Genomic DNA, 26,460 nt, shown 5'->3' with positions numbered 1-26,460 from the left:
TGAAAGAACTAATGGTAACAAGACAAAGTTTGTCCGTCGGCACACCTCCAGTTTCATTGGTTTATCTAGATTCACTCTGGGTGGCCATCATACCTTGGGCGCTGCCATATGGGCGGTCGACAAACTGGGGCTCACGTGATCATACGGTTGGTGCATGGTCGTGCATTCTTTCACTTGTTTGTCGTTCCACCGAGTGCATTAGAGGCACAAGCAAGTTATCAAATAAATGCATTTAGTACAATGATATTAGTCACATTACCGTAGGGTATAGGTGTTTTAAAGTTTACAAATTGTACACTGAATGTGTATTAGACTAGTTTGTAGTTTAATCGTTTCGCGTTATACCACAAGGGCACGCTCGCCCTCCTCTTTCTTCCTCTGTATTGGATTGGCGCGGCTCGCTACGTGCTTGCGCTAGCATTTCCGAGCACAGATTGGTGTGCGCTTGGTTTTCGCACTGGGCTTTGAACAGATCGCTCGTTGCTCATTCTCTTTCCTCTAGATTTAATTGGCGCGGCTCCCTACGTGCTTGCGCTCCCATTTCCGAGCACATATTGGTGCGCGCCTGATTTTTACACTGGGCTTTCAACAGATCGCTCGTTGCTCGCGCTAAAGTAAGGCTTCGAGACGAAGGGAGCGTCGGCTAGCGCAGAAGTGGTTTGCCGCGCGCTTACCGTGTAAGCACTCAGGAATGTCGGAAAACACTCATGCAAGGATAAAAAAACTACGCTTTATTTTCTTTCACATTGTGACGCACCTTCATACTGGCTAGCGCCGAGCGATGGCTTCTAACAACCGCAGGAAAGAGTCTTTATACTGGGTAGCCCGAGCGATCCGTGGCTTCTAACAAACGCAAGAAAGGGTCTTTGCAGCGCACGTGGCCGTTGAGTGCCACCACAGTCACTCCAGGTGGGACTCCAGCATCAGTGCAGTTACTTAGTACCCACTGCTGAAGAGGTGGCGCTTCACTTTTTGACAATAACTTTATATTTTTTGCGTGTGAACGCCCGTGTTGGTTTCCACAAAGTGCACGCTGTGGTTAACTGTCTCCCAATGCAGATTGAGGTATAGCCCCGTTAGCATCCACTAAATTTGGGACACAGTTGTGTGCGGCCAATTCGTCACTATGAATAATGGTCCCCGGTTGAACATTGGCTCCAATAAGGGCGCCTCGCGTCGCCGCCTTTCGTCGGTCGACCTTGAAAAGTAGCAGCACCCCTCAGGTCGCGCAGACCATGCCGAAGACCCATGGGCCACCATCTTTAACACCACCGTAGTTTTGGCGGCTCGGCGGAACGTTGTCGCCCGTCATTAGGCGGCCTCGATTGCACTTTTGCTCGCCGCGAAGGCACTCGTCAATTTGCGCTGTCTTCCCGGGGCCACCGAGTGGAGCTCGCGCCAGCAGCTCATCCCTCGCGACCTTACGGGGGTAGCTCCTCCAGTCGGCGATGGCGTGCTCCGATAGAGGAAACAAGTCTACGGTCTCTTTCAACATCCATATGTCTACGGTTTTGCTCACGCAGTACGTGAGTCAAATCATTTGGCGCCTGGAGAGGTGGTCGTTCGGACGGCCGATGCGGTCCGTGTTGGCGCAGTAACTTCCTTCGCCTCTCTGCCCGTGCCGTGCAGCGGTACCGTGTACCTGCCAAAACTGATTTCGGCACCGGAAGGCAGCTTGGCGTCCATTCTGAGTCTTCCAATATAATGTGACTACTTCGCCTGCGCAAGTTGGTTGGTCCGGGTTGAACCCCAGGCGCTCGCAGGTGCTCGAGTACTCCGATGACGACGCCGGACCTGGCCTGGGGCTGGGGCGCGGTGGACGAGCTTGCTTGAAACAGGAGAGAGCCGAAGCGATCGTACGAACTATTCCTCCGCAGCCTAGTCACACCAGTCTACGCTGGGAAAGCATAATTTGCCCGCCACCCTATCTCCGCAAACGACGGCCTTCGCCTAACTCGTCACACAGCCAGCGCACTCACGTTTTGGAAAGGCAAAAATGACGCTGAAACTCTACGTCGGACATGTAGGTGAACGGGTCCAGATGGTCATATTGACGCTTGCTGCCACTGGATGCGATTACACAGGCTGCTGCTGCCACCACCATGTTCCCGAGTTCAACTTGAGGGGGGTTTTACGATGTACGAGTTTGGCCCGAGTTCGCGTGTCAATCAAAACCAAACGTCACGCACCGCGCGAGGCATGTAACTCTTGTGCGCGCGCCCGCCACGGTTGGGCCACGCCCAACTTATTTTCCGGCAACAGCGACGTGGTGCGGAACTGAGAGGCATCAACAATCTTGACCGCCGACAGAAAATACGCACAGCACACTGTCATCGGTGATGCACTGTAACTGAGAACCACTATCAAAAACAAAGCGGCGACTTTCGCTGGCTCATGCATCTATCTTCTTAGGCTGTGATGGCCCCACAACATGGTTCATTGTCTGCATTGTAGCTGCTTGCAAGGTGTCGATGCGCCGTGGTGGATGACGATGCTGAGCAGTGCGTAGTGTTTTCCAACGTAAAGGTATCGCAGCTGTTGTTTGAGATGGCTGCTCTGTCATCGGTGGTGTATCGAATCTACAGTGTCGCAAACACGGTCAGCGCCGAGAAACGCTCGCTTTTTAAAACCCAGTGCGATGGCATTTCTTCATCACAAGCACGGACACTAAATTGTTGCAACCCCTTCCTGCGTTCGAAGTTTAATTTCCTAACTGCACACAGGAGCCATCACCCGCCAAAATGCGATTGCTGCGCTGTCGTTACTATATATATCTGCGATCGCTGTTAGCTCAGCAGCAGAGGCAATCGGCAAGCACATTGGAGAGAACAACTCTGCGTATACATGCGAACGGAGGCACCTTCACTGGGCAAGCGATGACAAGCGATGAATTGTGTCACTGGGCAGCGCACTCTTCTTTGCAATGCATCGCGGAGGCTTCGCGCACGCAGATAAACTGGTGCACTTTCACTGTGTTGCGTCACTACGGACCCTAGAATACCGCACAGCCATTTTGCAGTGACAACCGTTGCTCCCGTCGTTTCAGTTGGTAAAGCGGCGGCCTTAATAGCCGCCTAAGTGAAGCACCTGCGCTGAACAACTATGCCGCAGCGCTGCGTGGCCATTCCCCTAATAGTCAGGAAATGGAAAGATCACTGTCATGACTGACTTTATCAATGATTAGAGTGCCTCGATGCGCGCGGGCATCAAGGCACCCTATCAAGGATAGCACTGCAGTGCCCCTGGCGACTGCTCACCGTATGAACTCCCTCGTGCGTGCGACGCTCTAAAATGTATCCGCTTGTAAGCTTTCGCCTCACTGTCGCCACTCGCGGCAAAAAAGTGCAAAATTTAATCATTCGCTCGATCTTTGTTTGTCATAAAACATTTATGGCATTCCAAACGAAAAACAGATACTTCAAGAAATAAAATGTTTCTTATTTTATTTGTTGTATTTGAACGTAATCGATTGAGGGAAAGTGTAGGTGCAACAATGCACCGCATGTGCCCTGTTCGCATTCGACGGAGGATAGAAAGATAATGCTCGAAAGAGGAGGCACGCCCTTTACGCGCCCTAGAAAGGCGTGGCAAGTGGCTCACGGCAAGTGTGCAGATAGACAGCGGTACAGTGACGGTATTGCTAAATGGTGATAATACGCTGATAACAATACGCGGCGCTGGCGCCTTTTGCTGCGCAGTCTTCTGTGCTTGAAGCACGGAATCACTGTGCCGCGCAGGGTGCGCTCATGTTGTCATACGCGGCTTTATCTCGACATTTCTTTTTGCCTGCTGTTCTTGCACGTTCCTTGCTATCTCCGTTCACTGACTGCCATCGAGCAAACTCGGGTGAAACTCGTACGAACGAGAAACTCGGCGCATCCTGCATAGCACCCCTAGCCGGAAATTTTGTTCAGAGGGGGGGGGCTCAGGTTGCAGCGCGGCCTCCACCTCAAAGAATTTGTCGAGGTATCAACTCCATGAATAATAACTGCATTGCCAATTCCATTGTATATTAGATGCTGCGAACGAATTATTGAATGCTACGCACTGTCCAGTAAAATATGTATTTTTTCATAATAGGATACATTCGTATGTCCCAAAAATTGTGGCAGAAATAACTGATATCAATGATGCCGCGTTTTAAGTAAAGAAAATATCAGATGAACTTTAGAACTATATCAGTTCGAAACCAGCAAAGCAGTGCATGCAGCGGATATGGAAAAACGTAAAGGCCATGAAATGAATAAGTTGAGGACAAATATTCAATCAATGTTTGTCATTCAAGAACCTTGTTTACATTTTTTTCCCATATGCATACGGCCAGAAAAAAAACCAATGACGCTGTCCCTCGTTGCAATTGATTGCGCAGAAGCAGCTGTTACCGGTCGTCTATTGTAATTACACCAAGATTATACTCGCAACAGTGAGTACAAATAAAAAGTAGGATTTCTGCAAATTATACATTAGAAATGCAAATATAGAATGGAATGTACAAATACGAAGACACAACTCGCTAAAGGGCAAAAAAGAGTCGCTGGAAACAAAGTTCACTGCTTGTATACACAAAACCTCGCAACAAGATATTCAAATATACGTCTAAGTCTCCAATAAATGTACGTATTTAAGCAAACGTCGCTGTATATAATGCGTCAAACAAGACAAATAAACATGTTGCGCAGTCACAGATAGTAAACTTTGCGCACAGAAAGACAGATGATCTAGGCAAGAACAAAACTATGAGCGCAGAAATCGTCATATGTAGCTCGGGCCATGCGGCGGTCGCGACAGCTCCGCGTGGGCAGAATAATAGAGAATTAATGCAGAAATTAGTACGAAAATGTGTAATTTAACTGCCTGCAGAGCGGCGACAAATAATCTGCACCCAAAATTAAGGAAGGGTATTGCTTCGTTTAAAAACTAAAAAGGAAAGAAAATGACAAACGAAAGCCACAGATGATGCGGCAAGTTGAAGTACCCAATATCTGAGTGTGTTTTTTGCGAACGCCGCGTGGGCCGGGCTTTCAATGAGCAAGGTCGGTCAAAATTTGTTATTGATATCCTCGTAATTTTCGTATTCGCACGATAATTTTGATCATGATGCTAACTGCTAGAATAAACGGCTAAAATTTCAGCGGCTTTAAAAGCTAACGAGCAGTCATACGTTTTCATAAATACGAGCTTATGGACCTGAAGGAACAGAGCTTTTTACTTGCATTGATTTTTGCTGCTTCGCTATCTAAAGGACAAACTTCTCTCGGCAGGGAAGTTGAGCGAAGCGGTCAATGACTTCGGACACGTTGATGCCGACCTCTCTGTGGGTTTATAGAAGAGCCAGCCTAACCATGCGTTCCAGAGACATCGTAGAGCGGAAGTAGTTTTTTAGTTATCTCTTGTCAAAAATATTCTCTCTGCGCTGGCAGTGGTCACTGGAAGGGTGACTAGAATCTGTAGCAGTTTGTACACATTTACATAGAACCTTCAGTCGCCATAAGAGAGGGCATCTATTACGGTGCTAAAACCTAAAACACTCCTTCGATGTCGTTGGCATCCTTGTTTAGAATGTTTAGGTACCTTGCACAAACAGTAGGCTGTTCGATTCCAGCGATGTCCGTCGTTTCGCCAGGAAGTATGAATAAGCAGCCTGCTTTTGCAACTAGACTTTCTTTGATAATTTCACCACAAATTTCTAGAATTTGGTTTTGTGCATCTGGGCTTAAATACAAGGCACTACTGGGGCAACTTTATAAATGGTTCTTCAGATATGTATCTCCACAATCAGCTCGCATGCGAAGGAGCGCTCTAAAAATAGCTGTATTTTCAGCGGAACCTATGCTTAAATTCATAGGGCCACTGTCCCTGTGGCCAAGCAGAGCCAGACCTTGTCGCCCGCAAAAAGAATTTCCTCAATAATAGGCCAATTACTTTGCCTGCCCTGGTTCAGCTGATCGATCACATTGGGCACGCTTCCTGAAAATGTTTGGAGAAAATTATCAGCTGCTAGCTCACAGTCACGGTGATATTTAGTATTTTCGTGTGTGTGGAAGATTGCGAGCGCGTGCTTTCTTTTCTGGAACGGCTTGGAGACGAGGGTTCCAGTGCACGCATGTTATGTTGGCCCAAGTTTATAAGAGCATTAACCCCATAAAGTTCCAGAATTGAAAAACTAAAGCACGCCTTTAGAAATGTCAGTGCACCTTTCGCATCAAAAGTTTATGAGAACTTTATACCCATAAAGTTTCGGAATTGAAATCCATGCACTCCGTAGATTCTGCGGCCGCTGCGAGATGCCGCAACGCGCCCGCTCGCTATTGGAAAGCCCTTGAAAGTTTTTGCTCAGACGGGTCTCCTTGCGTTACGTGACTCGAGGTGCAAGGGCGTTGCCACGAAATGCAGCCCGAGTTCGCAATGTTCGTGCGGAAATGTCTTTTCCAGCGTGAAAAACACATTGTAGACCAAATCCAGAATGATTCCCGGCGCCGGTGGTAGTTTTGCTCGGCAGTGCATGCCGGCACGAAAAATTTCTGGGGCGGGCGGCTAAAGCCCCATCATCCCCCCCCCCCCCCCCCTGGCTACGCCCCTGCCGGCAACCACCGAAGGCAATATAACCGAAGCGATATACTCGCCGGATGCACCGATTGTAGGGGTGCATCCGGCGAGTGCAAACTGCGCAACTCAAATGCAGCACTGCTTACATTCGAAGGTAGAAAAGTGCCATACACCATCTTCTACTGGGGTGAGGCAGTTCCTGTGCGCCTCTACCGAAAGACTACACCAGCGTGCACCCACTGTGGCACAGTGGGCCATCGGACGGACGTATGCCCTAATCGGCATGTCGCCCGCTGCTCAACTTGTGGAACGCTAAATCCAGAGGCCGGACACGAGGCACGCCAAGTGCAGTGTGTTCAACGGTCCGCACCTCATGGGATCCACCGAGTGCGAGTGGAAATACCGGTGAGCCATTGGCGGTCAACGAGAACGAAGCCAGATCAGGAACGCCAACATCTCCAACAATCAAGGACAACAGAACATCAAACCGCGTCCACACTGAACATCACCATCACTTGGGAGGGCCGGCAAGGCGGAACTAGCCGATACACCCGGTACGCTCTCCAAGACAGCAGCGGACAACCACCGGCACTAGGCCAAGGAAAGCAGTCGTCCAGCAGCCCGGGATCTCACGCCAGGCAGAAGAGAAGACCAAGACCCTATTGCAAAACCCAGTATCCAGTGCCCAGTGCCATGCCTGATTATGGGCCCAGTGTCGGGCGCGGGATGCTGGGACGGTGGCAAGGCGCGGCATACTGGGAGGCGCTGGGCGCGAGGTAATTGTGCGAAATGCAGCTCTAGAGCAAGAAATACGTGGTGCCTGGCTACCGTATATATTTTCTCGAATACAGAAAGAAACAGAGAACGTTGAAATGCAATAAAAAAGAAAACGAAAGTAAAACAAAAAAGCATTCACGAGGATTGGAACCTCCGGCCTACAGATCCCAATCTCAGTATCTTACATCTACGCCACGCCGATTCATGATTACCAATTCATATTTTGCCATGTCAACGCGCAGACACAGTTGTAGCTTTGCACAGACGTCTCGCACAGACATGGTAGATGCGATATCGCCTTCAACTAAAACTTACGCCTCTATCAGAACGAAAAAGTTATTGTCCGTATTGCATAGTATGCCTGGAAGTGCTGCAACACTGATTTGCTTTTGCGATTGGTATAATAACTACGAAAAAAGCCTTAAATGAACCGCCGACCCGGAATGTTGTACGGGCCGTCACTGCCGATTTTGACAGTCGTTTCGTATTCTTCGCGCAAAGGTAATGCAACATTTTCATAGCTCGACAAGGCTTTTCAATCGACACGTATGTTTAGGCACATATCTCCGTAAGAGAAGCGGTCGGTTAATGCGGCTGACAGCCTTCGGCGACCGCACATATAGACGGTTTTGAGCAGCGGCGCACGGGCGCGGCCATGTTTGATCACGTGATTGCGCCGGCATTACTGGCCTTGGGTTGAAGGCCAGCGCAGTAGCTGTACTGCTGTATTCAAGGGCGACGGTGGGGCAAGCGGCGTTGTTTCGGGACCACCGATGGACAGCGGCTGGATCGACGACACAAAGCTCTGGCCCATGGTTCAACGATCATGTAAGTGAACCATTTTTTGTCATTTTAACGTTGTATGTGCTCGCGCCGGAGCGCTCTGGCACTCGATCATCGTGCATGTGCGTCGCTCGTTCGCGCCGAGCGATTCGAGCTCATGGAGGCTTCTTGTAGGGCGTTCACGTCAGTTCACTAGTTCTTTTTCTTTTTGTGGTTAGTGCGGTGTACTTAAGCGACGATCTGAGCTGTTTGAAGTGGTTGCCCAGCCTCTCGCGCTTTGCTTGACGGCCTCGAATGTGTATGCTTGAGCGCCGAGTGAAAAATCCGTGTCCGCTTGTGTGTTGACATCTCGCTCGCTGGTATTTTAGCTTCCCACATACGTTAAGGTAAGCGTTTGCCTCGAAACTGGTGCACTGATCTCTGCAGAATTCACCAATGCGGCGGGTACGCAATAGTTTCGCGTAGTTGACTTCAGAGCTGCAGATTGTGTTTGTTGGATGTACTAACTGAATGCCACCGAACGAGTGTTGTTTCATAGTAAAACCCCTGTCACACGGGCGCGTTCGATCGCAATTGAGCCTCGATCCGAATCCAGTCGGTCGTGATCGGCATATCGTAATCGAAGTGTCTGATTTCGATCGGAGACCGACGTAAGCAGCTTCTAGCTCAGTGTGACAGAAAACGAGTTACCACGAGAAAGAAAGAGATCCGAAGAAATAATAAGGCCGTTTTAACGACAGTGCAAAAAAAAGGTTTTTATGTACGTATAATTTTGAAAACCTCTGTGTGCTGCATCGACGCCATGCACGTAGTTCTGAAATTTGCAGACGATCGGAATCGGCGGACGTGGCACGTCGTTTACCTAAAATAACGAATGTAAAAGCTATTTTTCTGAAATTTGATTTGTACCTTTACTGCCTGTTAGGCACGTTTATTATTTGCTTCGGACTTTGTTACACTTAAAGCGTTAGAGCCCAAACAACACGATCCTGATCCTTCGACTGTGTAGTAGCGATCATTTTCGATCGCAATTGAAAGTCCGAGCCGGATCGAGGCTCGATCGCGATCGAAAGTGGCCATATGACAGGGGCACAACTTTGGCTGTAACTCAAGCGTTTTATAAATGAGAGCTCCCGGTTCAACTTTTCAAACTCTTCATAGGAGAATAACACCAGCTGAGTAATCAAATATGTATTAATTATCGAAACTGCAGAACGATAATTTATAAATCCAAACGATCAGCTTAATATCAGACTGTATCTATCGTGTTATTTTAGTTCTTTTAAACATCTGCAGATGTCTTGAGGAGTAAATAAAAAAATCGGCTTTCTTTCATTGCCATTTCTTTTATTACCGCTGTACATACAAATGTTTCTCCCCTATTTCAGTTGTCTACGACTACATGGTCAAGGCAATCGACCAAGATGGGAAGCCTGCACAGAACTACAGGGGGTTTGCAGAGGGCATCAACCTTTTTGACAGTGGCAATGTTGGGAAAGCTTTGTGTCAATCCAAGGATGGCATCTGCAGCATAAAGGCTGACATCAGGTCAACACAGACAGGGAGCCGGTTTTACAGCACACAGATCAGTTTTCGCCCCAGCTTCTCTGCAAGCTGCAACTGCAAGGCAGGACAGAGCTTCAGGTGCAGTCATGTTTGTGCCTTACTTATGAAGGTGGTTGAGGCGACTAACAAAGGTCTCACTGGCTCATCATGCACTGACAAAACCTGCGTATGGAATGCTTCTACAATGAAAAATGTGACACCAGGGACCATGGAAAATGTCTACAGCCACAGGAGCAAGTCGTCATGTCCCCTGCAGTTCCTGACCAGAGAGGAGATGGAAAGGAATTTTGATGAATGCACCCTAAACCTGGATCAACTGAAGGGTACATTGCTCTGCAGTGTCCTGAAGCCCCCAAAACAAGTTGCAAGAGGCGCAAGCATCGATGCATGTAAGAAAGCAGACGAGTTTTTTTGTTACAATTACCTGTTATAATTACAAACACGTCTGAATATGTTGTCTTTCAAAGAATGTACCCGAGTTAGCATGCTTCTAAAAGAAAATGGATGTGTGCACATAATTTTTCTTATGTTTGCAAGTATACATGCATTGCTCTTCGACATTACTTTTTCTTTATTCACATATTAACATTTACAGTAGTGAATGCGAACTAGCCTAGAGCGTCAAAGTGCTATGCAGCCGAGACGGATGAGGGAACTTCCCTTACTACTGCTGTCTTGTCAGACATTTCGACAAGTATTCATTTTGAAGAAAGGAACCATTCCATCTCACATGCTACTGCTCAGGCCATTATATAACCTTTCTCAAAGTGACTGTAGTAATCTGTTGGTGAATTCAAGCTTTATTCTTTATCTTTAATAGATCCGTTTATCAGTGGCATGTCATTCTACATCTGAAATATATATATTTACTAAACGCACATCCCAGTTTTCGAGGTGAAAACTTCACAGCCTATATTATGTCCCAGCATATATCTCTATGCACCTCTACATCTGTGTGCAGCTTCCCAGGAAGAGCATGGTCCCCATAGCAGCCAGCTGTTGTGCACACCGTGCAGGAACTTTTACAAAAAGTACATCCTTCTGTCGGCTGAACAGGCAAAGAAAGTGTCTGAATATTCCCAAGGAAGCATAGAGTGGTTTCAGGAAAGATCGCTTAGGATTATAGCCAGCGAGGCGAGGAGCATCCCAATAAAGGCACACCCTGAGAAGTGGGTTGAGCGACGAATCCATCCTACATTTCGTGGCAGCACAAGCACGCGGTAAGATAGTTAATTTCAACAAATTGCATATTTTCCAGTTATCACACTCTTGTCTTTTGAAGCTTCATCTCAGTCCAGTCATTCTGGCATGCTGGTGTAAACTGGAGATCCTGCCATCTGTCTTGTCACTCCCATTTCTTGTTTAATGTCTGTCTTGTGGCAATATATTACGAACAATTTACCCGAGTTGTTTTCTCGTCTCATTTCTCATACGTTTTGAATAATTCAGTTCGCAAGAGGCAGTTAAGGCAAGGAGTTCGCAGGCTGTCACAGCATACAAAGGCATCGGACATAGGCTTGAGGTTAACCAGCCTTTCAGTAGGCCCTAATGAGGCATGTATAAACGAAAGGCCACCAGCAACGTTTTTCGTAATGTCTGCTTCAGTATGGGTTTCAGAGTACCATGCAGCAGCCTGCCAACCTTTTCCAAATGCACCAGCTGTTCTGGCACCCTGTCCCTCATATGTGCCTTTTTGGCGCCGGTCTGGAAAATAAGTATGTTGTTGAAATTGGTAGAACTGTAGTGCAACATAATCTCGACGCATAGAACCGCTGACAGACACAAACACCAACTTCCGACAGTGGCTATTTAAAGTGGTTGTGTGTGTCGTTCGTCTGTTCTTGTGGCCGTATTCTTATATTGTGCTACAGTTGTTTGCATCCCAAGATCACGAACCAACAGGTGCACAGTGCCTTCCATGGTGCTAATACCGGAAGAAGCAAACACTAAGAGAAGCAAGTCTCTGCATGGCTTAATATGTTTATTGTTGGCGCAGTGTTGAACACACTTAATACTGCTGTGTAGAGGCCATGAACTTACTTTACAATGCCATGTGAGTGAAACTCACGTTGCATACCGATTAAGAGAATATGATTCAATTAAGAGAATGCATGTTAACACTGACAGTGCAAATGTGTCGCAGTGTCTTTTTATTCTCTGTGCGTGAAGCTTTCTTCTTGCATCTGATACTTGCATGGTATTTTAACTAAATTGAAAATCCTTACACTTTATGCTACATCATAATGATCTTTAGACTTTACTCTTCATCAAGTTTCTATGCCTCTCTTTAAATAAACTGCTTTCCTTGTTTTGCTTCTGCAATTGTATCTAGTAACGGTTTGTGCAAAAGAAATGTGCCCATGGTGTTATTTTTCACGCAGTTATGGACGAGAGAACGAACCAGTGGCCCGCGCCTGGTACAAGAGGACTAAGACATGCGATGTCGTCGAGCATGGCCTTGTGCGGCCATCAACGTCGTGGCTGGGTGCAAGCCCTGATGGAGTGATACTAGACTCCGACAAAATTATTGAAATCAAATGTCCAGCACCTCAGACCCTCCACAAGTACGGTAGTCTCAAAGCACTTTTTATGAGTGGAAAGTACGATGTCAAATATCAGGACAGCAGGCTCATTTTAAGCAAGACAGGAAAAAACCGGTACTATTTACAAGTTCAACTGCAACTGTATTGTTGCCAAAAGAAACTGTGCGATTTTGTTGTGTGGGCACCCACTGAAGCTCATGTCATAGAGGTGCCCTATGATGCCGATTATCTTAATGAAATAATCCCCAAACTGGAGGACATTTATTTTATGCACTTGCTCCCAGCCATGGTTGATTCTAAATCAACTAGCTAAGTTTATCTCCTAACTATCCCCTCATGCTTGCTATGTTAAAAACTGCATTTCATTGCGTAAATGCAGAGGTGAAGATGAAACTACGTGTAGTACACTGCCATGCTGCTGTCGCGTCCAGTACTTTCACGCAATCTCAGTGATTTTGAAACACACTTCAAGGTCGCTTTGCGCCATCTGGGACGACACAGAGGTCTAGATCAATTTAGTGTCAAACTTTTTGATAGTGGATGAGAAGTGTATGAGTAAACCACTTCTTTACAGTTACACATGCACCGTGCTTCATGCCCAGAGTGAATATATTGCAGAATTACTTCCGAGTGAATTTTGAAAAAAAGTTGAAGGCAGCGTGCAATGCATTGTACAAGAGGCCTTGGGAGGATATAACTGACATAGGTATGAGTATCACATCTAAAACTATGCTTTACGCAGATGATTGTGATTTATATTGGGAATGTGCTGATCACTTGGCCCAGCCAACATTTCAAAACGATCTTGATTTAATTTTTTTCCTGGTGACAAAATTGGAAGATGCCCTTAAACATTAGCAAATGTAAACATAACAGGTTTACTGGCAGATGCGTACCACATCACACTTATTTTCTTAAACCAAGTCATCGAAGTGAATAAAATGTAGTACTGTGTGATTTTTTCGTCAACTCTAACCTGGAATGACACATTCATGACATCACACTTAGGGGAGGGCGAACTCCTAATGTTATTAAAATAAATTTTAAGCACGCACCGCTTATGGTGAGACAGTTTCCTTACTTTACCGACGTTCGCCCTATTCTGGAATACACGTGTACTATATCTGACCCCCATACCCAAATACCAATTAAGAGACTCGAAGCTATCCAAAATCGTGCAGCACATTTCGTGACTGGAAAATATTCCATTCCAAGCAGCATTACCGACATTAAACGTAGCCTGTATAGGAATGAGCCCACCGCATGTCAAAAACATTTTCGCGTCACATTCTTAGAAATGTTTTACTGATTCGATCAGTCCTCGATAAAAATAAATATCTGCAGCCACCAACTTGTGAAAACGCAATGACCACCCCTTCAAGATAAAATACTTTCGCATGCACAGCTACATACGAGCAATCTTTTTCCGTGCACTATTACTGTGGAATTCGCTGCCCACTGACATTGCGCAGGCAGTATCGGAAACACATTTTCAGATTTGCTTTGCAATTTATGGATTGCAGTTTAGCCTATAGATCTTTTGTTTTCATCTGCTTCGCATGCAAATGTTACCTATGCGATTTTTACATGCCATAGTCAGTGTATGTTGCATTTTCACTTAGCAGCTTGCCAGTGTTTTTATTGTGTTCTCAATTTGTTTGGTTCGGTACCTGTAGAATAGATTTCACATTCCCTTTATGTGTCTTTACCAGTCATTGATTTGCATAGTTACCGCTTTTTCTTTGATATGCTGATTCTGCTGACTGTGCTAATTGTACACCTTTTTTTTTCTTTTCTCTGATGCTCACTCATGTATGAGGTGCATACTTCGTGTCTTCATTATGCAATCCCCCTCTACTGTAATCCCCAAATGGGCGAAATGTAGGTATACTAATAAACATGTTTCCATGAATGAATCAATCAGTGCGGCACATTTTGTGTTGGTTCTTATTGCACACAAATATACACAGATTGTACAAAGTGAGTGGCCCTTCATCCCCTTTCACCCAGCAGCAACAGCACAGTTGGGTACGTAATTTGGTGAAACAGGCGAGCAGGGAAAGGAAAATCTAAGTTACTGACTACATACTATGCAATAAGTCAAGATCACTACACAGAATCAATAATAATTCAATATAACTCTGTTAAAGAAATAAATTAATACTAAAGTATGGAGGCTGATTTTAGGAAGGAAGTGTAACGAGTCTTCACTTAGTATTAAGTGTGCGAGGTAGTCAGCCAGCTTTTAAAAGCCATACATGTGCTGTACATGTGCTACATGCCAATACTTGCTATCTTATGAAGAGAAACTGAACAAGTAACTCAGCGCAAATATAAAAGTCAGAAACAAGAAAGGGACAAACAAGGACAAACGCTACTCACAACTGTTTGAACAACTGTCCAAACAGTTGTGAGTAGCGCTTGTCCTTGTTTGTCCCTTTCTTGTTTCTGTCTTTTATATTAGCGCTGAGTTACTTGTTCAGTTATGCAGAACCAACTAGCCCAACAATTAACTATTCTAGAATACATATGAAGAGAAAAATGACTTAACCTTGGCTTCAGCAATGCTAGAATGTGCTTGTTACAGTACTTGCAAAGGTAAAGAAATGCCGTGTAAACATGACTAGAATGTGCTCTCGACATAGACATTTGCAAAAATAATCATAAAATGTGCACAGTGCTGCACACATGTGATGAGAAAAATGGCTCAACCTTGGCTTCGGCAATGCTGACTAGAATGTGCTTGGTAAAGAAATGCCATATAAACATGACTAGAATGTGCTCCCAACATAGACATTTGCAAAAATAAACATAAAATGTGCACAGTGCTGCACACATGTGATGAGAAAAATGGCTCAACCTTGGCTTCGGCAATGCTGACTAGAATGTGCTTGGTACAGTACTTGCAAAGGTAAAGAAATGCCATATAAACATGACTAGAATGTGCTCCCGACATAGACATTTGCAAAAATAAACATAAAATGTGCACAGTGCTGCATACATGTGATGAGAAAAATGGCTCAACCTTGGCTTCGGCAATGCTGACTAGAATGTGCTTGGTACAGTACTTGCAAAGGTAAAGAAATGCCATATAAACATGACTAGAATGTGCTCCCGACATAGACATTTGCAAAAATAAACATAAAATGTGCACAGTGCTGCATACATGTGATGAGAAAAATGGCTCAACCTTGGCTTCGGCAATGCTCACTAGAATGTGCTTGGTAAAGAAATGCCATATAAACATGACTAGAATGTGCTCCCGACATAGACATTTGCAAAAATAAACATAAAATGTGCTCAGTGCTGCATACATGTGATGAGAAAAATGGCTCAACCTTGGCTTCGGCAATGCTGACTAGAATGTGCTTGGTAAAGAAATGCCATATAAACATGACTAGAATGTGCTCCCGACATAGACATTTGCAAAAATAAACATAAAATGTGCACAGTGCTGCACACATGTGATGAGAAAAATGGCTCAACCTTGGCTTCGGCAATGCTGACTAGAATGTGCTTGGTACAGTACTTGCAAAGGTAAAGAAATGCCATATAAACATGACTAGAATGTGCTCTCGACATAGACATTTGCAAAAGTAAACAAAATGTGCACAGTGCCGCACACGTGTGATGAGAAAAATGACTTAAGCTTGGATGGAGTAATGCTGATCTCCAAAACGAAACCTTCTGGTCTCAAAAAAGTATTTTCCTTTTAGTTTGACTTAAGCATCGCAAGTCTTCGCGTTACTCAAAGAGGAGATGCAGAATGGGCACCAGCTTCACAGATGACTTTCAACTGGGTTTTTGATCAGAAGTGGCTGAAGGTTGCACAGACCAGCTATGGCAAGCAGTACGTCATCTACCAAGGGCCTCTTAGCAAAGATACTGCATGGAAACTGCTTTAGAATACGAAAACACTTCAGCCGTCTTATGGAACGCTCCACGTGAACTCTCAGCCTAGCCAAACGTCGCGATGCCACAACATCCTGACAACTCATTTGCGGCCGCCCTTTCAAAAAACTTGGCAATGACAGTTTTACACCGTGCGGAAGAAGGTCATTTACAGTGAATCCTCGGTCAGCGAGAATTTCGTCGCCAGGCGTGAGCATTTTCAAAAAGCCACTGTCTGAAGTGATAAAGCGATCGCTTGCTCGTCCGCCATAGGCCTTGGACATAAACATAATAAAGCCATTTGGTGCAATCACATGGAGAACTTTGGCTGTGTTATGTGATTTATACTGACTGTATGTCCTGCTTCTTCGAAGCAGGTTGCCTGGCCTCTCAATGAACAGCTCGAAGCAATCAATTATGCAGGTAGCTGACCGAAAATCTGCGAAGCTCTCAGGAAGGGTTTGCTGAATCACGTCTCTGGGCAGCCAGAAAACAAGGTACTTGCGAGCAAATTTTGCCAGCTCTGACACAATGAAGCAAAAAATTCTGCTCACTGCCGATGTTGAGATACAAAATCGAAAGCTTAGGTCGAAAAGTAAAAGCCCCAACTTCAGTCGCATCAGTGTTAACTGCAGCTGATCTTCGAAGACCATGGCAAATGGGGATTTCACGACTGAGTTGAGAGCCCTTGCTAGCTCATCAAACACATTTTTTGAGAGCCCAGTAAAAAAACGGAAAGAATATGGTGCCAGACTTGCATAAACAGTGAATTCGGTCTGGCTGGCACTGTGTTGCGTACAAAACTGATGCTCTAGATGCAGCTCTACATCTGCATGATATGTGTGGTCCTGGTTCCTCTCCGGCTGAACTTGGACACCCTTATCCACTTTCCTGGTGGCCTTGCAACTGCAGCCACAGGCTACACACTTTGACGAAACCAAGGCACCTTCGTTGGCCCTGATAAACAAAACAAAAAGAGGCATACATGCTACAGCTGTGTATTACATTGTTCACACTTTAACTTCTAAAAGCCAGACTGAGGCATCGTGTACTATTGCAGGGGCAAATGCAGAAAATCATGCATGAGAAAATATGATAACAAATTCAAAACATAGATACTTTGAGAGCAAAACTGTAAAAGAAGGGTAGGTTTTTCTTGTTTGTCTTGACATTAGAACTAGATAAACGAATATGGTGTACCTACTCTGAGGAGAGAAGTGGTTAATGAATGGTAATCGTGACATCCGTCACATTGTTGCAATTTCTCAAACTGTAGTCTAGAAAGTATCCTGCTTCAGGACTCAAAAGTAGGGTCATTACCTTTCTAAGACAGCCACTGTACCACATCATTGTAGTTGGTTTCTACACACTCATTTGGTCAAACCTTTGGCTCTGATACAACTGTCTGATCGATTCGGCTACACAATGGAATCAGTTAACTGCCTGGTTAGCTCAGAAGGTAGAGCATCTATCTCAAAAAGGCACTGGTCCTGTACAGTAACAAATTCTTCCTCACTTGTAAAGCTTTTGGGCTGTCCAGGAAGCCATATGGCTTTTCTTTGTACCAATTTCTTACAGCTGGGCGGATGTGTATTTTTTTCATTGAATAATTATTTCTTTCTTCCTAGCAGATTGCCAATGATCTTTTTTTCCTTGAGTACTTGAGATAACTTGGGGACATTTCTGTTTGTAATAGTTATGTTTAAAAAAAGCCTGTCCTCTGGTATTCTACATAAGTATGCGCTTCCATTATTTAATGATTTTGGGCCTTTACGGTAATGATAATTGAAATGAGAGCTGCATTGCAATACACTGAACAAGCTAGCATGTAGGCACATTTAGTGCTGTCTATTTCTTACAAAAATAGAGAAACCGCCAGCATTTTTAAGCTAGTAATGGTCACCTGTGAAGCTCCCATTTCATTACAACCAATAATAACAGCAAAGAAAGAAAACTGAAGTGTTGTATAAAATAAAACCATACTTACTTCCCGAGTTCTGACCCTAGGCACTACACATGTGCCAATGAAATTGGTTTGTATGGAACACATACCACGACACAGCAGTGTAAATCAGTTTAAATTGTACTCGCTAAAATACTTTCAGGCTGTTTATTATCCATGCACGTATCGGGCATTCTATCCTCAGCAGTTGACGGGAAGCAGATTGAAACAGCTATGCTGTAGCAATGAGCACGTTGTAATTTGTGAGGGCTTATTATTGTGTGAACATATATGGAGGAATAATTATTAGGGCTAAGAGATCAGGGGTGACCGTCACTGCATTAATTGATAACATGGCTATTTGTTGTTTTACCTGTTACCTGTAGTGTAGAGCTTTGCAGCCTGGCAGCATTAGAATGGTAATGCTTGAATTCCTCAGATTCGATTCTAGTAAGTGAACGGATTCCTATGGCTATATTGCTAAACTACTTGACTGGTGAAAATGCCGCATCCATGCATTTCGTCTAAAAAGGAGTGTTTAGCAACATACCTTAGGTGCCGCTGATATGTGGCAATGCCAGGTCTTAGGTTGTTTGCAGCAGGGAGGCTGTCATCTATGTCGTGATCTGCTGATGCCGCAGAATGGTCGTGATTTGGCTCATCAGCCCTGGAGTGCTGTGGGCTGCGGCCAGCGGATGGTGCACAGTACTGGAAGCTGCCTTCTAGCTGAGATGGGGTAGTATGTCGTGTAACTTTTCTTCTCCCCTTGTGATGGGTCTTCTAAAAGAAAAATTAAGGACACGTTACACACACTGACAGAAGCTCAGATAAAGACGCACCGGACTCACCTGCGTTCCAAGCTGCAGTGTTGGGTAGGGATAGTCCTTGGTTGGACGCCCATCAACAAAGTGAATAGAACATACCTGAAAGAAAAGGGTGATTCATGTAATATTTACAATGGTTTGCTTTTATTTGAACATAAGAATAAAGGAGTCCACATAAATAAAAAGCACGCACATGGGTAACGCATGCAGTTCTTATTGCAAACTGCCACAAATGTGATAAAAAAGGCAATAGCAATGTGCTGCCAATGTCTTTTCCATAATCACAAATAATGTCATAATTTCATAGTGTCAAATAATGTCACAATTTCGCGATGTCAAGAGAGGCTATGAAAATTAAAGTAAATAATATATATATTCAGCATGCGCTTTGGGGGAACCCTGAAAGACACAAGGCAGAAGCAAACAGTTGATTTGTAGTTACCACTACTTTAAAACGCAGCTAATCAAATAATGTCAAACTAGTGAGTTTGAAATTATTTACTTTTATTTTCATGGCTTCTCTTGACATCACGAAATTGTGACATTATTGTATATCACTTTACGATAAACACGCAACCAACGCTTCTATCCTTGTTTGAAACAATAATATTGTCCTACAGCGCCAATACAGCTAGCTTTCGCGCACCTGTTGCTGGCCAGAAACAACGACAACGCCAGGTCTACGTTCTGATCACACCGTGCCTCCGATACAGCAGCGAAACCAACATATCTAAAATCAGACGCGCAGGCAGGAATTCGTCAAGCTTAATGATTTAAAAATCCGATTCAGATAGCACTTTTCCAATCTTAACTGCAGGAGTTCTCACCGCGATAACTAGTACGCCTTGGCACCGATCCCGGCGCATATATATCACGCACGTGGCGTGTAATTTCGCTGAACGATAAACATGACAGATAGGAGGTGACTGTTCCAATACGATATCGCTAATGCTTGTGTTCTGCCACGAAAATACCGCACTGTGACCTTAATGTACAGCAAGCGCAAGATGGGAAAAGTTTATACACTATTCCGCAAGCCGAGCGCGTTCGCTTATTCGGTACTATGATCTACCACTTACTCTTGCCGATGTGCCTGGATTGAAGTTCTTTCTTTGCAGGTTCGCTATCCAGCATTGTCGAGTTAGCTTGTTCTTCTCTCCTTGAGGAAATCGGTGCATAGAAAACGGCCTCGGGCACGGACAGTCTTGATGCAGCTGTGGCGCGTGTATTTCACACACCGACGTGTTCCACTCCTTAATGTCGCCATCACAGTTCTTGCATCCGACCACAGCACACGTTTTCCCTCTTAATCGCTACATAGAGCAGAATATTGTTCGACGTTTGACAATCTGCGCTTATTAAACGCCGCTGGCTACGCTTTCGCGACTGAGCAATGGTAGTTTCGTGTTCGCGCCCAAGGCCAGAGATGTCGAACACGCGCGGCGCTCCGGTGGCGCCATCTGATTTCAGTTGCACAAACCGGCTGCTGCAAATCGTCTATAGGTACGTTTATAACACGTCATATCGGCACTCATCGCTTGTGCTAACACTGTACACACGAAAGAATGGTCTGTTTAAAAACACCGATGGGAAAGGTGAACTACAGAGTGATTTATCCTCGTTAGACTTGTTGATTCCTCTGCCCAGACGGGCCGATAGAGTGTAGACGAACTCGGCGGGTACTGTAGGCTTAACCTTCGGTTGAAGCGAACGATCTCGGTGTGGGTACCTGGCAAATGCAAAAATGGTTGTATTTGAGCTTCAGAACCTTTAAATTATTTTTAGTACAGCAGGGAAAGTGGAAGCGCACGAATCACCGCAGCTTTGTTGTTGGTGCGATAATATCATTCAGCGGCAGGATTTCTGAGGTCCGTTCGAACGCGTCTGAACGGCTGCTCGGTTTCGTTATGGTCCCTAGAATATTGGCTAGTCTGCCGTACGCGCGCCGCGCGGTATGTAGAGGGCAGGACGCTTCCTGAATGAAAGCGCAGAGGGCGCTGCGAGCAGTCCTACTGCTACGCTCTTCGCTCGAGCGAGCAGTACATGGCAGTGTATGGCTAGTGCGGTTGGCCGAAAGTCCTCGCTTGTCAACCTAAGCGACGGTCAAACAATTTCGTTAGGGTGGCTACTAACTTCGTTTTGCGACGGGATCAGTCGCGCGTCTGATCGCGATCGCCAGTGGTAATGTGCCTTTACGTTGAGCGTGTGCTTAGGTGGTCCGCTTGGCATTCGAGTGACAATCGAAACCACGCCGAACTTGCTTTCACACCTCAGTAGCATTGGCTTCAAGTACATACTTACTGCATGTTTGAGCCAGGACAAACTTGGAAATTTGTTTGGCATTGTCAGGCAATCTTCTGGAACTAACGATCACCCTACTGCTGCACAGTTTTTACTTATAATCAATTCACTTGCATTCTATAACCTTGCAAAACCATCTAAATCAGGAAACTGTGCTGTAGAACTTATCACTGCACTGGTTTCTGTACCCAAGGTGGAACCAGAAAATCAGATTGCAATACGGGACGAATTGATTGATGCAAGAAAGTTTGGCGGTGCCGAAAGTGCACTAGAATACTGCGTTTTGCACAGAAGCATTTTGTCAGACCGCATTGCTCTTGTGACTGCAAGAAGCCATGATAAGCTCGTATATTATGTAGCAAGGAAGATTTTAAAGAAGACCTTATGTAAGGAATGTACGCTGTTGCTGACAGTTGAAAAGCAAACAGCTATAGCTAACAGCGAAGCTTCAGCTTTCACATCGCAGTTTGACAATGAAGGCTTGCTGTACCCCTCAGGCCCTCTTAGAATTATTACTATACTTGAAGACAGTTTCACTGCAGTTTTCAGTTTAAATCGACTGCATAAGAAAAGCATTCTCGACTTTACTGAATTTCTTGCTCAGGTACATTTTCCTGCACTAGCCTGTCCTGAACATGGGCAGCAAATCACTTGTGAGATAGTGAAGTTTTACAATCATCTACGTCTCCGGTTTTTCACAAAGTCTCTCAATAATGAGAGGACAGCAAAGAAAGAAAAGCTAAAACATTTGAAAATGAGAAGATGCAAATAACTGCATTTCACGAATTGCATCACATCTGAGACGCAAGCTCAGCGGCCTTGTCATTGTCTTTTTCTATATTTTGTCTTCTTATTCACAAACATCTTGCCAATTCATTGGTTGTTGTGTGCTGTAATTTGTTTACACTGTTTTCTAAAGGTTCTTCATTCTTATCTTTATAATTTGTTTTTGCTGTTTTGCTCACGCTTAACTGGAAGTGATTTCTGTTTGTCTTGTATAGGTTTTGAACGAGCTTGCGTTTGATTTTTTTTAGCCCTTTACTATGTCAATGGCACACCTGCACCTCATGCCCTTTTTTTTTCCACCTTTCAAGAACTCCGGCCATAACTGCCAAAGGGCAGCTGGTAGTATTGCATGAATGAATAAATTCAGGGCTCAACCTATTCAAGGCTGCGCAGTCGCTTTGTGTTCTGAGGAAACCGCTTTGCAGTATTTCATTATTGCTTGTGCTAACTAAAAAATGTTTCTCCAAACAAAGCTGTCATCGTTTTATTTTCATTTGGCTTTGAGGCAGTCGGCGAGCAAGGTAGAAGAGTCGTATCCCCACTCCCCAGGCATGCTTGTGATGCGGCTCAGCAAAAAAGTCATCGCGAATGAATGCCACGTTACGCAGCTAAAACATCTCATAACACCAGTAACAAATATTGCTCTAATGCGGCACAAGCACCCGGCGACAGAAAATCATAAAAGGAAAGGAATGGCTAAACAACGCCGAACACGAGCGCGCTTCGCCAGCACGCAGCCGGGCGGCCGAGCGTCGCGCCCTAGCATGAGGATAGAGTGCCTCGATGCGCGCACGGAGCGGAGGCGAGCGAGCGCATCGAGGCACCCTAACATGAGGACTGCTCGCAGCGCCATCGCCATCGTCATTCGGAAACAGTCTTCGCTCCCGTTGGCGGACGGCAGAGTAGCCAATATTCTAGGGACCATAGTTTCGTGTCGACTGTGCAACACTGCGACAACTCGCAGTCATCGATTGCATACAAACTACTAGAAAACGAGGCGTTATCTGCGTTTGCGTAATTTCGTTCACGAATACAGCTATCCGCACAGTCATATACACAGGGTGCTCAAAATTAATCATTACGAATTTTTTAAAAATCGCCTGAGGCAGGTATCATACTTCTTATCATTGAGCTGGGTTATTCGAAGAGGCGGACGTTATTAGCACGAGGAATCAAAACACACCTATTATCTTCTTAGTTAATTACTTCACGACACAGTTTTTTACGAATTGTAGTCGGTGAGCTTGTCAGGCGTTTACACTTGGAATGAATTTAAAATATGACACAAGTTTGGATATCATCATCATCATCTGCCTATATTTATGTTCACCGCAGGATGAAGGCTTCTCCTTGCGATTTCCAATTACCCCTATCTTGCACTAGGTTATTCCAACTTGTGCCTGCAAATCTTCTAACTTCATCACTCCACCTTGTTTTCTGCCGTCCTCGACTGCGCTTCCCTTCTCTTGGTATCCAATCTGTAACTCTATTGGTCCACCGGTCATCCATCCTACGCATTACATGGCCTGCCCAGCCCATTTTTTTCTCCTAATGTCAATTAGGATATCGGCTATCCCCGTTTGCTCTCTGATCCATCCACACCTCTCTTCTTGTATTTTATTGTTAGGCCTAACATTTTATTGCTATAGCAATTATACGGACACTCTAGGCGGATTTCTGCTGTTGGCGTCGCCGTGGGGTTCCGTATAAAGTCCAAGGGCGATAAAATCACCGCGCGCCGTATGCTGTATGTGCGAGTGAAAGTGCTCGGGACGCGCGTTTTCACGGAAAGCGCACGCATGGCGGAGAGCGAACGCGATGTCTTCCGTCGTGCGATAGGCCGTGTGGGTGCGGGAGGAAAGGAGGGCAGGCGACGTTTAGCTGCGGCACTAAATTCCCTCAAGGGCTGCAGAAGATAGCGCCAACCTTTCCCTTTCCCTCAAGAACCACTTATCATCATCATTATCATCACTAAATGCGTATGTTGAGCCCGGGCGCAAGGAGAACTGGCGACTCAATCTCCCATTGTACTTTGCGCGCCTAGAGCAGTCGAGGCGTGGTAGCACGCACAGTATGTTGAAGGCGATCCCTACACGGCTCTTCGTACGCGCTGTGCATTCGCCGCTCAGTTTTAGTTGAAGCGATAGACCGCACGAACCTTCGCTTGCGGTTACCGTCCCGCTTGCGCACGCCAGCGTTTTGACAGTGGTCGTCTGCGGTCATCGAGTGTGTTCTATTCATGTTTGCTTTTTGCGCGCTGACACCGTGCTTGCTGATTAAGTTAGTAAGCGAATGTGTCCAGGTTTTTGCAGCCGATAAACCTACTGTAGCTCCGTATAGCTTTGTACTTATTATCCATCGCAATTGATGCTTCGTCTTTCGGGTGAAGCTGCGACATTATTTTTTCGTTCCATCGCTCTTTGGGTGGTCCTTAACTTGTTTTCGAGCTTCTTAGTTAACCTTCAAGCTTCTGCCCCATATCGTTACCACCGGTAGAATGCAATGATTGTGCACTTTTTTTTTCAATAAGCTACAGTCAAGAATAGGCAATGCCTGCCGTATACACTCCAACCCAATTTTATTCTTCTGTAAATTTCATTCTCATGATTAGGGTCCCATGAGTGTCATTGACCTAGATAAACGTACTCATTTACAGATTCTAGAGGCTGACTAGTAATCCTGAATTCTCGTTCCCTTGCAAAGCTGTTGAACATTATCTTTGTCTTCTTCCTAATATTGTTGGTAGATATTGTTGGGAGATATTCAATTAAGTTTGGAGATATATGTAATCAAACTAGCCGTAAAAATGCACTGTTGTTGCGCTTACTTTAAAATGCGAAGCATTTCTTGAAGAACATTTGCTACTTTGACAGAATCTATCTATCCAGCCGCGTAGGTCTTTGTACTCTCATGATCATTCCGTTAACTTGGTATGTACCCAAATTTGCATACTATGACAAGAATATGTGACGAACATAAATGATATGTCATGAAATGAATGTCATGACATGCGTGTCACATAGGTCATGAAACAGCCGCCTTGCTCTCAAGGTCGTTTCGTTAACTTGGTAAGTACCAAAATTGAAATAGTATGACAGGAGTGTATGACGAGCATAATTGATAGGTCATGACATGAAAGTCAAGGCATGCGTGTCATGTAGGTCATGACAATGACCTAGCGAAAAAGATTAACGCTCAAAAACAACTGAAATGGGTTCGGACATGGGTACTAAGGGAATGAAACACTAAAGGATGCTGGTAGACGCCATAGTCATGAACATGACTCAGCAAAAACGGAATTGACCCAGCGAAAAAAGATTAACACCCCAAAACCACTGGATAGAATACGGACCTGGGCACTAAGTGAAGGAAACACTAAAGCATGCTGGTAGAACTAATAGCCATGAGAATGACAGAGCAAAAGTGACAATGACTCAGCGAAAAAAGTTTAACACTGAAAAGCCACGGAAATGGGTTCTGACGTGGGTACTAAGTGAAGGAAACACTAAATAATGATGGTAGAAGTCATAGTCATGAACATTACTGAGCAAAAATGACAATAATTCAGCGAAAAAAGATTAACACTCTGAAGTGAGCCTACCTGAGCCGAACGTAGCTGTATTGCAAATATCGGAAGCTTCATTGCTTTGCACATGCTATCTCATTTTCAGCTCTCCACCTGCCAAGCGCAACTGACGTGGCCACTAGCAAGCGTGCCGATAGCTGCAGTGATGGTGAGGTTATTAGAACGAAGGGAAGAAAGGAATCAAGGCATGGTTAAAAATGTATATTGAGATGCTCAGCGTCTCGAAAGTGCAGTGGATTTTGAGGGACGCTGTGATGGAAATATCTAGATTTTGTGACCATCTCGAGTTCTTTACCGGGCACACATAGAATGACACAAGTGGTTTTGCATAGTATTTACGCTGGAATGCGACACTGAAACGAGGAATGATATGAAGAAAAAAATGTTCGAAAATTTTTCATCAGAATCTGTCATACGAGTAAATATTTCGTTTCAAATATTTTTGCTGTACTAAAACCACAAATGTTAATTTTGTTTCTCTTTCACAATTCATTTCACAATTTCTCTTTCACAATTCAGTTCTTGGTGAACCCTAACAACCAGTGGTTTTCGTGCAAGACTTGGTGAGACTATGCAAGCCAGCTATTATGTCGTGCGGAATGGCATTGCTACTTGAACGCGGTGTTTTCATCCGAGTTCAATTTTTTTTTCCTTTTTTTATTTCTTTGCGTGTTTGTTTAAAGTGTGGCATGCGCTTCACTTCAAGTTTGCGTGGCTTAGCGCAAGACATTTATTGGCGAAAGTGGGGCAGTGTTATCTTGTCTGATAACTTTTGAACAAGAATATAGATGGTGCCGCATGGAATTGCGAATTATTCTGTAAAAACGTTTTGCCTATGTTGCCATACATTACGACTGTGTGCTGGCCATTACTTTCCATCCATTCAACATTTGTTTTGTTTGGTCTGGTATATTG

At 44.8% G+C, this 26,460-nt stretch overlaps 2 protein-coding genes across 2 annotated transcripts; one reads left to right on the top strand and one right to left on the bottom strand.

Annotated features, from left to right (window-relative positions):
• The first annotated feature begins 8,063 nt into the window (after nucleotides 1-8,063).
• Nucleotides 8,064-12,961, top strand: LOC125945782 (uncharacterized). Its single transcript, XM_049668072.1, has 5 exons — nucleotides 8,064-8,151; nucleotides 9,495-10,061; nucleotides 10,634-10,892; nucleotides 12,054-12,236; nucleotides 12,958-12,961. Exons 1-5 carry the CDS (start codon nucleotides 8,097-8,099, stop codon nucleotides 12,959-12,961), a joined length of 1,068 nt encoding a protein of 355 aa, XP_049524029.1. The 5' UTR covers nucleotides 8,064-8,096.
• A 3,033-nt stretch (nucleotides 12,962-15,994) lies between these two features.
• LOC119454464 (uncharacterized) lies at nucleotides 15,995-16,780 on the bottom strand. The gene has a single exon (XM_037716388.1). The coding sequence runs from the start codon at nucleotides 16,757-16,759 to the stop codon at nucleotides 15,995-15,997; it is 765 nt and encodes a 254-aa protein (XP_037572316.1). The 5' UTR covers nucleotides 16,760-16,780.
• Nucleotides 16,781-26,460: the final 9,680 nt, after the last annotated feature.

This window comes from Dermacentor silvarum, chromosome 5 (genome assembly GCF_013339745.2).
Source record: "Dermacentor silvarum isolate Dsil-2018 chromosome 5, BIME_Dsil_1.4, whole genome shotgun sequence".
NCBI classification, from domain to species: Eukaryota; Metazoa; Arthropoda; class Arachnida; order Ixodida; family Ixodidae; genus Dermacentor; species Dermacentor silvarum.
This window is presented reverse-complemented; position numbering and strand designations above follow the sequence as displayed.